This window comes from Primulina eburnea, chromosome 10, assembly GCF_022965805.1.
Source record: "Primulina eburnea isolate SZY01 chromosome 10, ASM2296580v1, whole genome shotgun sequence".
Taxonomy (NCBI): domain Eukaryota; kingdom Viridiplantae; phylum Streptophyta; class Magnoliopsida; order Lamiales; family Gesneriaceae; genus Primulina; species Primulina eburnea.
In genome coordinates, this window is record NC_133110.1 from 19,815,167 (window position 1) to 19,829,085 (window position 13,919).

The 13,919-nt window shown below is 33.9% G+C and overlaps 2 protein-coding genes across 3 annotated transcripts; both read left to right on the plus strand.

Annotated features, from left to right (window-relative positions):
- Positions 1–6: 6 nt before the first annotated feature.
- LOC140803197 (uncharacterized) lies at positions 7–3,219 on the plus strand. The gene is made up of 4 exons (XM_073158924.1): positions 7–1,888; positions 2,063–2,178; positions 2,275–2,387; positions 2,792–3,219. Exons 1-4 carry the CDS (start codon positions 150–152, stop codon positions 2,897–2,899), a joined length of 2,076 nt encoding a protein of 691 aa, XP_073015025.1. The 5' UTR covers positions 7–149; the 3' UTR covers positions 2,900–3,219.
- A 938-nt stretch (positions 3,220–4,157) lies between these two features.
- Positions 4,158–7,068, plus strand: LOC140803198 (small ribosomal subunit protein uS19-like). 2 transcript variants are annotated; one of them, XM_073158925.1, is made up of 4 exons: positions 4,158–4,296; positions 4,378–4,523; positions 5,609–5,761; positions 6,424–7,068. In XM_073158925.1, exons 1-4 carry the CDS (start codon positions 4,294–4,296, stop codon positions 6,800–6,802), a joined length of 681 nt encoding a protein of 226 aa, XP_073015026.1. In that variant the 5' UTR covers positions 4,158–4,293; the 3' UTR covers positions 6,803–7,068. The 2 variants fall into 2 exon arrangements, with proteins under 2 accessions (XP_073015026.1, XP_073015027.1); XM_073158926.1 differs by having other exon boundaries at positions 4,159–4,296; positions 5,609–5,666; positions 6,554–7,068.
- The last annotated feature ends 6,851 nt before the right edge of the window (positions 7,069–13,919 follow it).

Below are 13,919 nucleotides of genomic sequence, written 5' to 3' on the forward strand. Positions count from 1 at the left end.
AGATGGAGAATTCTTACAAGAAAAATAAATATGTGGAAGAGGACGTCACATATAATGCTAGAGGCAACATTATTACAGAATTAGAAGTTGCATCTTGTTCCAAACCTAATGCCACAAAGTTATCCAAAAATAGCAATGTACAATCCCCGATGGAGCCACATGATAAAGAAACATCAGCTAGCGGAGAGTCAAAGCAGATTAAGGCTGACATACTTTGTTCTGAGTTGGAGGCCTCAGCTGAAAATGAATTGTGTAATCCCATTGTGAAAGAGGCTCAGATTTTAGGAGAAATGAGACTTCCATCTCCACCGAACAACGAGGTTTGTTTGTATCAAGAAAAAGGCAAGGAGAAAGCATCATCCGAACGAGATATTCATCGAAGATTGGATAATGGTGATGGTGATGACAGCAATGAGAGTGTGGAAAGTTGTAACAGTGTTGGGTTTTTATCAACGGGTATAAAGAGACTGACCTGTGATCAAGATTCTATTCATAGTAACAAAAGGATGAAAATACAAGGAAGTCATGGTTCAACGTCCAATATAAAACCTCACAGCTCTTTTATGAACTGGATATCGAACATGGTGAAAGGTTTCTCAGATTCCTGTAAAGAAGAGTCTTCTGCTGTAGGTCAATCCCTCTCTTGCTTGAATGATGTTCAAGCCAAGGACGATCGAGAAACTTTTGCGTGTACCAAAACACGTGGTTCTCCAAACTTAACTATGGGATTCCAAACTATGTTTCAGTCCTTGTATTGCCAAGACACCAAGACACCTGATACAGTTGCTCCGCATTATTCTATACAAGAATCTGAAGAATTCGTAGTGGCCGACAATACATCAATCAAACATCCTCCAAGATCATTTCACAGTGGTGACACTTGCAAGCAGATTGTTGTATCGAATGTACAAGAAAATCCTTGTGTATCAAGAAATATTGTTGGTCAGCCAAGTCAACCATGGGTATTGTCTGCAGATATGGCTGGTTCTCCATTTGCTTACGAGACTAATTTGGCAGAAAATAAAGATGCAGCAGAAATCCCAACATTTGATGGAACTGCGGGGAATATAGCCTCAAGTTCTCCATTGGCAACGATTAACTTACCTGGAAATAGAAATTATCTTACGAGTTTGTGGATTACTCGCCTTTCTACCAAAACTCCTCAGCTGGGAAAGGGCAGTGAGACTAATCAAGTGGCAGTTGAACGCCACACCGAGTATCAGAATGTAATTCCTGACAGTAATGATCAGAATCATTCAAAGTCTCTGGCCCATTCTCACGAAGAACGTGTTTATGGTTCCTCAAAAGAGATTCAAAGGCTTGCTTCTAACCCCGATGTCTTTTCTGATGGTAATTGTGCACATAAACTAAGACCTACACATCCTACTTCAGAATTTAGTGGAAGTTCAGAGGCAATGGCATCTGTATTTGCAAGACGGTTGGATGCCCTGAAGCGCAATGTACCGACTGAACGAGAAAAAAAATTAACTCGTTTGTCTATGTGTTTCTTCTGTGGCAAAAGTAGTCACAATTTGCGCGAATGTCCTGAGGTAGCAGAAACCGAAATCGAGGAACTGTTGGTTAAGACCCGTTCACATGACGTGATAGAAGAATCTAATTCTTTGTGCATTAGATGTTTTCAGTTCGATCATTGGGCAATTTCATGCCCCTCAGGATTGGCAAATAAGCATTGTCGATCAGAAAAGCATGTGTCGGGTATTAGTCCTAAAGAAATTATTGCTACATCCCATTCGGATAGTGAATTTAAAGAAAATAGTGGTCGTAGTTTTCCTTTTCTTAGCTTGGTAACTTCAAAGAATAATGATGCGCCTGCAGAGATCTTTCCCGCTATAAGGAAATTACGTCTGTCTCGTGTGGACTTTCTGAGGTAAAAGCATATGCACTTGATGACTATATTTTCTTGACGATTTATTTGCTAAAAAACACCACTTGGAAAGGATACTACATGAAACTATCAGCACACGATGACCTTTTTTTTTGTACAACATTTTGGCTAAATTATCACCACTTTAAAGAGAGGTTTTTTTTTACATGATTTCAGATGGATGGATTCCCACGTCTCTTTTACCCATTTGAACGGTTTTTTCTTGCGTTTGAGGCTTGCAAAGTTGGAATCTGGATTAGGTGGAACAGGGTATTGTGTTGCTTGCATTATAGGTATGCTACAAACATTTCTGGACGGAAATAAAATAACTTGATGTATGGTCTTAAATGTGCTCATTGGTTCTTTTGTTTCTATGTTTATGACCATAGGGGATACTCGAGAAAACATTCCTTGGAGGCCAAAGAAGTCTGTCTTAGTAGATGTTGGAGGGATCATATCCTCCATTGGGAGTCAGTATATCTCCAATGATGAATTTCTAGAGGTATGTGTGGTTTCTTTAAATATGTTTTTTATCGTTTAATGAAAGGGCTATGTAGCTTACCAATATCATTATAACTGTGTATAGCTGAAAAGTTTGTGTTTCTATGGAGAAAGTGATATCAGTTCTAGCTGGTGGCCGGATAGTTTGTAGCATTCAGTTAGCCGTTAGGTCCATCCATGAGTTGGTTTTTGGAGGATCGTATACAGATATATAGATACTGTATCGAAATTGGTTGTTCATACCTTTTAGCTAAATGAAGTCCTAATTTAATATGTTTCCCTTCCTAGCAATATTTTCCACGATGAACTGTAATGACCATGTCAGTTCTTGCCCCTTACTCATCACGCATGCATCTGTGTATCTGTTCTTCATTCTAAACTGGATGGCTCTCACTCTCTGAGCAGGATGAGATCAAGGCTTGGTGGTGCAGAATCCTGAAAACTGGCTGCAAGCTTCCATCTTTGGACGAGTTGAACTCAAGATTCAAACACAGAACGAGCTTTGGATTCTAGTTTTCATTTTGCTTCTTCTCTTCGCACATTGGGAAAGCTTAAGCATTTGTTGTAAATTAGTTGGGCTCGAGGGCGGTACTAATCGGGGCGACGAGAAGATGTCCTCTCCGAGTTCGAACAGAAAATAAAATGTAATGTGTATTTTTTCCAGAAGACACAAAGTTCATGTTACTCAGGTTCTATTGAGTCGTCCCGTTTCGTCTCGCGCACCCCCTCGAAAGAAATCCTGGATGCGCCCCTGGTTTGGATCGTCTTGTTTTCTATTCCCCTTGATGCTTTGTATATGATATTTTGAAAATCAATTCAGATTTTACATTTAATAGCTATATTTTTCAGTTCGAAATTGTAACCATGCGCTTGATTGTCCATATTTCCAGTTTGCCATCTCTTTTTATATCTGCTTCACCGTGATGTACAGATAAAATATGACAAAATTAAACCATAAACCATATTCTTTACTAGTTATTTTGTACACGTTATTGTGTGTAATTTTTTTTAGCATTATCGATAGATAAAAATGAAATCTGACAAATTAGGAAGAAACTAAATTGATATTTGAATTGTTCAATAAAAAAATAAAAGTGTTTTGGAATTTTTTTTTTTAAAAAGTGTAATATTATTATTATATAAGGATAAAGTTGGAAAAAAAATTTGTGTCTTGGTTACTATCATATCCTCAATTTTAATAAAATATAATAGATTTCAAATATCTCGTAGAAGTTCAAAATTTCATTACTTCGGTTCGAACATGATATTATCAAAACCATTTAATTAGAATCGATTTGAATCAAAATTTATTCGTTAGATCTAATCAGTCAAGATAAATTTCATGCAACATTTCAACTTTTAGAATATGTTTTGATCCGAGATTTTGAGAGAATTTTGTTGTGATTGAATATATGAAGCATGGAATCGGAAATCTATATAAAAATCTTGCAAAAAAGTCTACATAAATCCACATAAATCTGTTTATAAATCTGTGAGATTCCATAAAAATCAATAAAAATTTATCAAATCCATAAAAGTCTATCATTTAAAAAAATCATTAAAAGTCATCAAAACTCTGAATTGAATACACCCCACTAAAATTCTTATTTTGTGTGAACGTTGATTCATTCTTGTTTTATTCGATGTTTAACTCAAAAGATTATTATCTTATTCAAACACATTTATCATTTTTATGTTATATATAATTCACTGAAGTTTAATTAATTAATTAATTAATTAAGAGATTAATTATAAAATCAATTGGGCCGATTAAGGTTGAATTTCTATTAATGTCAGCCCATTGTTTCCCAAAACATATAAATGAACAGCAGAATCCACCCTCACTCATTTGACCTCAGTCGAAAACCCTAGTCGCGTGGATTTACGAGCAATCCCCACAAGTAATCATGGTAAAATTCTCAAAAAAAAAGTTTGTTCGATCGCACACTCGGTTCATGTGAAATTTTGATGATTTTTATGCATATTTACAGGCGGATGTGGACACCGAGGTGGTGGCGGGACAGCCGAAGAAGAGAGTGTTTAGGAAGTTCAATTACAGAGGCGTCGACCTCGATGCACTCCTCAATGTTTCCAATGATGAGATCGTCAAACTTTTCAATGCACGTGCACGTAGAAGGTACGTTTTTTTCTTTGATGATTTCATGTGTCTTGTTGTGGAGAAATCTGTTATATCTGGATCGAATTATGAATTGAATTTTATCGGAACATTTGTTTAGAAGTAGTCGCAATCCCAATCGAAAAACGTTTTCTGGAGAATTTCTCATCAAAGAAAAAATTAGCCTTTCTCGTGTGCTACGTCGAGTCAGATCATGGTCTTGAAAATGAGTGATAAACTTGTACCTAAAATTTCTTATTGATTGAAATATGATTGATCAAAGCAGTAGGTAAGAGCTAATCGCAAGCCTGATCAAGTGTTTCTATCGTTCTTATTTGCTGGTGTGCAGCAACTGTTTGTATTTGATCCTTGCCTTTCATTTTCTTTTTTTAGAAAATATTTAACAAAATGAACTTTGTTTGTCCATGCGGGCTTTGAATCTTCTAGTTTTTAGTTATGCAATTTAGTTACAGAATCATAGTGCATTAGCAAGCTAGGAAAACGTAACCCAACCTTGTATGACTGGTTACTTTTGCCCTTTTATAGCTGATGGTTTTCTACTTGGCGCCTCAGGTTCTATTAATTTATTGTTTTACTAATAAGATTGTCTGTATGGGCTTTAAATCTTCTTTTTTATATTTAGACAATCCTAGCACATGAGAGAAATCCAACCAATATTTTCACTTTGTGGTGTTTGCTTCATATCGTCGGGGATTTTCTGCTTGGTGCCTGCGAGTTTTTTTTTTATTTTTTGGTGTAAGTATGTAGAAAGAGGGTTGAAAGTGCACTTTTTTAATCTTACTTGATTTGTTCCTGTGTAAATTAGTTCGTCTTTTCCGGTCATTATTTATTGATCTAGGCATAACTTTTAATTTTTGTGATTCAACCCTTTTCACGTGGTATTGAACATTGTTTGTAACTTTTATATGTACCATCTAACTTAGCTACGTTTAATAAATTGAACTGGATTGATCTATTATTATCATCTACGGCCTACCATGTCAATAGTGTGTTTGTGCTGTTGTGTACGGCAAGTTTATCCTACTTGCCTGCCTTTCTCCACTTCGGTTTTGTACTTATTGTTGCTTACATAATTATGTTGTCAGGTTCCAGAGGGGTTTCAAAAGGAACCCTATGGCTTTGATTAAGAAGCTTCGCAAGGCTGTGAGTCATCAAAACTTTCAATCACTGGATATAGATGTTCTAACAAATATGTTTTGTTCTCGTAGTTACCTCGTTTCATCGCTTGTTGAATTGTGGTCTTTTGGACCCTAGGGCTGGGATCGGGTAGGGACCCGTCCCGGAACCCCCTAACCCGATCCCCGTCCCGATAAGAATTGGGAATTAAAAAAGATTCCCGATCCCGTACCCGACAAATATCGGGACCCGAATGTTCGGGATCCCGAATGTTCGGGATCGGGTCGGGAAGGGAGACAAAATCCCGATAAATATTTTTTAAAAAATTCATTGAACATCATGACATAGTGTGTAGTATGTACATAAATATTATAAATTAAAACAAATATTTGAAAAAAGACAAGCAATTTTTATTCAAATATTAACATATTAAAATTTTTGCCAAGTCTGGACAAATATATTTTCTGAATTAGAATTACATATTTTTAACAATCCCTTGAGCTGAAGTATAAAGCATAATTGTCTTGGAAAAAATTGCTTTTTGAAAAGTGTATCCTTCGTCTTGGAAAAAATTGCTTTTTAACAATCCTATTTTTTTAAAATTTAATAAAAATATTATTAATATATTCGGGTCGGGTCGGGTCGGGTCGGGTCGGGAATCCTGTCGGGTATATCCTATATTCCCGATCCTTTTCCCGATTCTGAGTGGGTCGGGACAATTTCGGGTCGGGAATATTTCGGGTCGGAAGTCGGGAAGGGTCGGGAATTTTCTGATTTTTGCCAGCCCTATTGGACCCACTAATATAAAATTTCCCATTGTGGTGCAAGTAATTGCAGTGTCTATCACCAGTTCATGTTTTTCCATTATCTTTTGTTTAATTTATAAGCTCATCTACATAAATACTTCATATCAGAAACAAGAGGCCCCACAAGGCGAGAAGCCCACCTTGGTTAGAACCCACCTGCGAAACATGATCATTGTCCCCGAGATGATTGGAAGTGTCCTTGGAGTGTACAATGGCAAGACCTTCAACCCAGTCGAAATCAAGCCTGAAATGATTGGACATTATCTAGCTGAGTTTTCAATTTCATACAAGCCTGTCAAGCACGGTAGACCGGGTATCGGTGCCACCCACTCCTCGAGGTTCATTCCTCTTAAATGAGTTTTCTTCCATCCCATCAATTCGGGAAGCACAATGACCATAGAAAATGTTCTATTTCTGAATTTTGTTCTTTTTAGATCTTCTTAGTACTTTTTTTTGACAATTTGGTTCCTGGTGGTGGAGGCAATCTTAGGGATTGAGTATTTTTTTTTCCACATACAGAGTTTAGACAGCTTCTCTTGGTTTATGTATAACTGGATTAAGTTTTGTTGGAAAATACATGATTTATTGATAACGTTGATGCTTATATAAATAACTCAATTGTTTTAAACACATGACACAAGTGTAATTTTAAAAATTAGATTTTAAATCGAGTGATTTGGCATTCAGATTTGGTCGATTATATTTTTTAGATAAAAATTTCATTCAATAAGTTTTTCAATATTAGATTTTATGAGTGGAATTTTCTGATAAAGTTTTCAAATTAATGAAAATTCATGGAACTAAAATACAATAAAAACCCATAATTTTTTTTATATTGACAAACCAAAGTACATCACTCAATCAAAATTATAAAATACCTTGACATATCCAAGCGAGAATATAATCATCAAGTGTCAAGTATCTCATATCACTGTATCTCCCAAGCCTAATTAAAAAGGATATATATTGCTCATACAACAAAAAAGCTTATAATTTGATACGAAAGAAATTTTTATCCAAATCTGCACGAGAATCCTTAAACATCTTGAGTTCCGGCCTGTCTAGGCAGGATAAACAGTGACAGAGAGTGCCAAAGCACGAGCCTTCATTATTGGGGATGCATCGCGACGAGCTTTCTTGAACCACTTCAAGACACTCCGAATACTCGTCACAGAGAACCGAATGCTAAGCCATTGATGAACCTATCCCACAAAATCTCTACTGAAAAGACAAGTAAACTCTCTGTACATGCATAACAAAGCACACATCCCTTTTAAAAATAACACAAGGAAAGTGATCCTCAAATCCCAACATTAGAATAAAAAGCATGCTTTCGTAAAATATAGAGTTTCCATATCATCGAGGTCCATGGTACAACAAGGTCTGAAGAACTAATAAGTTCAATTAACCTCCAAAGAGACATTAGAAAAACGGGAGGCTGACCGAGAAGCAGCCTGCCGAGAAGTGCCAGAGTCACATTCTCGCTCATCTTGTATCATAATGACCAGCTTGATGAGTGGGGAGAGTCGGAGAATCTAGTCGTCTTGGTCCAAAGATAAATATGACGAACTCATCTATTCTATAAGGTTGTGTTTGGGGAGATAGTATTCGAAATCAACAGATTTCGATCATAGTTTTATTGTTTACAATGAAACAATAGATACAAATTTAAATCTGTATTTATTTGTTTATACATTATAAGTATAAAGTAGAATGAATTTCAAATGATATCATAATTGAGGGAACTTGAAATTCATCATAACTATATAAATATAAAAATGTAATATGTGAATGTAAGATTTATTATCTTAATTATCTAAACAATAGAGGCGGTAGATGCAATTTCAAACATCAAAGGGGACCGAAATGATATTATTTTTTAGGGCTTGTTTGATAGGATTGATTAAGGCTGGATAGATTTTCTAGCCCATGTTTGACTTGATTGTCTTGACTGTCATTGTGATAGATTTTTCTACTGTTAATATTGGAAAAGAAATCCACGACAATGCCACATATTATAGCAATCCCTCCTCAGTGCCAAGGAATATTGGTACCAAAATACAAAATTGCCCCTTCATTTTAAATAAAAAAAATTGAAAATTGCTAACCCTAGCTTCTCATTCACACTCTTTGACAGAAAATCTGATTCCTAAGTTCCGATGTTTTCTTCAATTGGGTTTGCACGACAACTTCCAAACGATCTATGATTTCATCTCTGTACAAAAAAAATTAAATCAGAATATTCAAACAATAAAATTACTTACAACAACCAGCCTTCTGCCACATATTGCAACACATCTTCAGATCTAAATAGTTGTGTGCTCTGTGTAAAACTTCAAAACAAAATTTTTTCCCAGTATTTACATATGCGAAAATACTCATAGACAATCATAATCACAAGTTGTCGTTGATTAGTGCTTGGTGTTTTCAGGCTTCCTTTCCTTGGAATCACTGTAAAAGAAGAAATTGGATTTGGCCTGGAAGACATTTTGGGAGGAACGCTTGGAAGAAGATATTTTATGTGCTTTGTGGAAAGAATATGGTGCTGCTTTGTGGTGTGAAATTCGATTGTTGGAATTTGATTGAGTATTGTATGGTATTTTTTTGTGCTTTGTGGGAATTTGATTGAGTACTCCAGGATATTTTGGTTAAAACAAAATTCATCACACTAATAAAAATTCAACCCACACATGAAATAATTAATCACACAATATTACACATCATTCCTTATCAACCACATACCAATCAAATCATTAATAATTTAATTATCTCATCCCACGTACCAAACGATTCTTTAGTGTAATTGAAATATTACATTAATTATTGAAACAATATATTGTACCCTGATTTGTGGTAGAAATGAATAGAATAGGTCATGAAATTTGACAAATATTTGCGATGGAAATGAATAGAATACGATATAACATGGGATAATGAAGAAAAATTTGATCATTGTTAGAAAGTCGGGTATCTGGTTTTTTCGGATAGTGTTTTTACTACCCGAATTTCACTCGACTCTCGTAACTAACCAAGTATTCGAGTACCTGATAGTATCAGGTTTAGGTTCAACCATTTTTTTTTGTTAAAAAAAACTTAGTTTTTCTCATTTTGTGGCTACAAAAAAATCTATCAAGAAAAAATAGGTTTATCAAAATAATCATGTCTAATTTCCACACCAAATTAAACAAGAAAAATCTATATTTCAAACTATTTAAAATAAGTAGTAATAATTAAAAAATATTTTTACGAAAAATATGTAAATCGAGGTATCAAACAGAAAATTAAAAAAGTATATATACTTCTCCGACCCCGTTTCGTTTGAATCCCTATTTAAACTGCATTTATCTTTGTAGATTTTGTATATTTGATCAGTGCTTCAATTCGGCTATAGTTGGTGGGGGAGGCATAAGACATTTGTCATCTATGTTTAATAGGCTTGCAAAGTCAATTATGATATAAAAAAATAAATATGATGTCTTTATGTGTCATTCAAGACCAAGTCTATATTTTTTTAGAAATAAATAATTCGCGTTGTTAGGGTAAACATTTTCTACTCGAACTCGAAGAATTATCCGATCGATTTACCTGAAAAAATGCACCTGATCCAATTGCCCACCCCTAATCTCATGTATCAATTTTGTGAGACGTATCTCCTACTCGATCATGATGAGATCTGTCTCATGAAAAATATTAATTTATATGTCAAAAATATATTTTACACTACTCATTTATTTATACTACAATCTATATTACTTAGTTAAAACATAAAATTTATTAATTTAATGGAATATATTTAGTATAAAACAAAAAGTAAGTAATATTTACAAAAAAGTTTTTGAATATTTTACACGATTTTCTTTAATCACAATTCCGTGTGGCAAAAACAGACCTTTTCGTAATTAATAAAATTGAAGGAACTAAACTATAATTGAGCACCACAAACTGACGCCTCGAACCATTCCTCCAAAGAGACATTAGAAAAACGGGAGGCTGACCGAGAAGCAGCCTGCCGAGAAGTGCCATAGTCACATTCTCGCTCATCTTGTATCATAATAACCAGCTTGATGAGTGGGGAGAGTCGGAGAATCTAGTCGTCTTGGTCCAAAGATAAATATGACGAACTCATCTATTCTATAAGGTTGTGTTAGGGGAGATGTATTTGAAATCAACAGATTTCGATTATAGTTTTATTGTTTACAATGAAACAATAGATACAAATTTAAATCTGTATTTATTTGTTTATACATTATAAATATAAAGTAGAATGAATTTCAAATTATATCATAATTGAGCGAACTTGAAATTCATCATAACTATATAAATATAAAAATGTAAGATGTGAATGTAAGATTTATTATCTTAATTATCTAAACAATAGAGGCGGTAGATGCAATTTCAAACACCAAAGGGGACCAAAATGATATTATTTTAGGGCTTGTTTGATAGGGTTGATTAAGGCTGGATATATTTTCTAGCCCATGTTTGACTTGATTGTCTTGACTGTCATTGTGATAGATTTTTCTACTGTTAATATTGGAAAAGAAATCCACGACAATGCCACATATTATAGCAATCCCTCCTCAGTGCCAAGGAATATTGGTACCAAAATACAAAATTGCCCCTTCATTTTAAATAAAAAAAATTGAAAATTGCTAACCCTAGCTTCTCATTCACACTCTTTGACAGAAAATCTGATTCCTAAGTTCCGATGTTTTCTTCAATTGGGTTTGCACGACAACTTCCAAACGATCTATGATTTCCTCTGTACAAAAAACATTAAATCAGAATATTCAAACAATAAAATTACTTACAACAACCAGCCTTCTGCCACATATTGCAACACATCTTCAGATCTAAATAGTTGTGTGCTCTGTGTAAAACTTCAAAACAAAATTTTTTCCCAGTATTTACATATGCGAAAATACTCATAGACAATCATAATCACAAGTTGTCGTTGATTAGTGCTTGGTGTTTTCAGGCTTCCTTTCCTTGGAATCACTGTAAAAGAAGAAATTGGATTTGGCCTGGAAGACATTTTGGGAGGAACGCTTGGAAGAAGATATTTTATGTGCTTTGTGGAAAGAATATGGTGCTTTGTGGTGTGAAATTCGATTGTTGGAATTTGATTGAGTATTGTATGGTATTTTTTTGTGCTTTGTGGGAATTTGATTGAGTACTCCAGGATATTTTGGTTAAAACAAAATTCATCACACTAATAAAAATTCTACCACACATGAAATAATTAATCACACAATATTACACATCATTCCTTATCAACCACATACCAATCAAATCATTAATAATTTAATTATCTCATCCCACGTACCAAACGATTCTTTAGTGTAATTGAAAATATTACATTAATTATTGAAACAATATATTGTACCCTGATTTGTGGTAGAAATGAATAGAATAGGTCATGAAATTTGACAAATATTTGCGATGGAAATGAATAGAATACGATATAACATGGGATAATGAAGAAAAATTTGATCATTGTTAGAAAGTCGGGTATCTGGTTTTTTCGGATAGTGTTTTTACTACCCGAATTTCACTCGACTCTCGTAACTAACCAAGTATTCGAGTACCTGATAGTATCAGGTTTAGGTTCAACCACTTTTTTTTTTGTTAAAAAAAACTTAGTTTTTCTCATTTTGTGGCTACAAAAAAATCTATCAAGAAAAAATAGGTTTATCAAAATAATCATGTCTAATTTCCACACCAAATTAAACAAGAAAAATCTATATTTCAAACTATTTAAAATAAGTAGTAATAATTAAAAAATATTTTTACGAAAAATATGTAAATCGAGGTATCAAACAGACAAATTATAAAAGTATATATACTTCTCCGACCCCGTTTCGTTTGAATCCCTATTTAAACTGCATTTATCTTTGTAGATTTTGTATATTTGATCAGTGCTTCAATTCGGCTATAGTTGGTGGGGGAGGCATAAGACATTTGTCATCTATGTTTAATAGGCTTGCAAAGTCAATTATGATATAAAAAAATAAATATGATGTCTTTATGTGTCATTCAAGACCAAGTCTATATTTTTTTAGAAATAAATAATTCGCGTTGTTAGGGTAAACATTTTCTACTCGAACTCGAAGAATTATCCGATCGATTTACCTGAAAAAATGCACCTGATCCAATTGCCCACCCCTAATCTCATGTATCAATTTTGTGAGACGTATCTCCTACTCGATCATGATGAGATCTGTCTCATGAAAAATATTAATTTATATGTCAAAAATATATTTTACACTACTCATTTATTTATACTACAATCTATATTACTTAGTTAAAACATAAAATTTATTAATTTAATGGAATATATTTAGTATAAAACAAAATGTAAGTAATATTTACAAAAAAAGTTTTTGAATATTTTACACGATTTTCTTTAATCACAATTCCGTGTGGCAAAAACAGACCTTTTCGTAATTAATAAAATTGAAGGAACTAAACTATAATTGAGCACCACAAACTGACGCCTCGAACCATTCCTCCAAAGAGACATTAGAAAAACGGGAGGCTGACCGAGAAGCAGCCTGCCGAGAAGTGCCATAGTCACATTCTCGCTCATCTTGTATCATAATAACCAGCTTGATGAGTGGGGAGAGTCGGAGAATCTAGTCGTCTTGGTCCAAAGATAAATATGACGAACTCATCTATTCTATAAGGTTGTGTTAGGGGAGATGTATTTGAAATCAACAGATTTCGATTATAGTTTTATTGTTTACAATGAAACAATAGATACAAATTTAAATCTGTATTTATTTGTTTATACATTATAAATATAAAGTAGAATGAATTTCAAATTATATCATAATTGAGCGAACTTGAAATTCATCATAACTATATAAATATAAAAATGTAAGATGTGAATGTAAGATTTATTATCTTAATTATCTAAACAATAGAGGCGGTAGATGCAATTTCAAACACCAAAGGGGACCAAAATGATATTATTTTAGGGCTTGTTTGATAGGGTTGATTAAGGCTGGATATATTTTCTAGCCCATGTTTGACTTGATTGTCTTGACTGTCATTGTGATAGATTTTTCTACTGTTAATATTGGAAAAGAAATCCACGACAATGCCACATATTATAGCAATCCCTCCTCAGTGCCAAGGAATATTGGTAGCAAAATACAAACTTGTCCCTTCATTTTAAATCAAAAAAATTCACAATTGCTAAACCTAGCTTCTCATTCACACTCTTTGACAGAAAATCTGATTACTAAGTTCCGATGTTTTCTTCAATTGGGTTTGCACGACAACTTCCAAACGATCTATGATTTCATCTCTGTACAAAAAAAATTAAATCAGAATATTTAAACAATAAAATTACTTACAACAATCAGCCTTCTGCCACATATTGCAACATATCTTCAGATCTAAGTAGTTGTGTGCTCTGTGTAAAACTTCAAAACAAAATTTTTTCCCAGTATTTACATATGCGAAAATA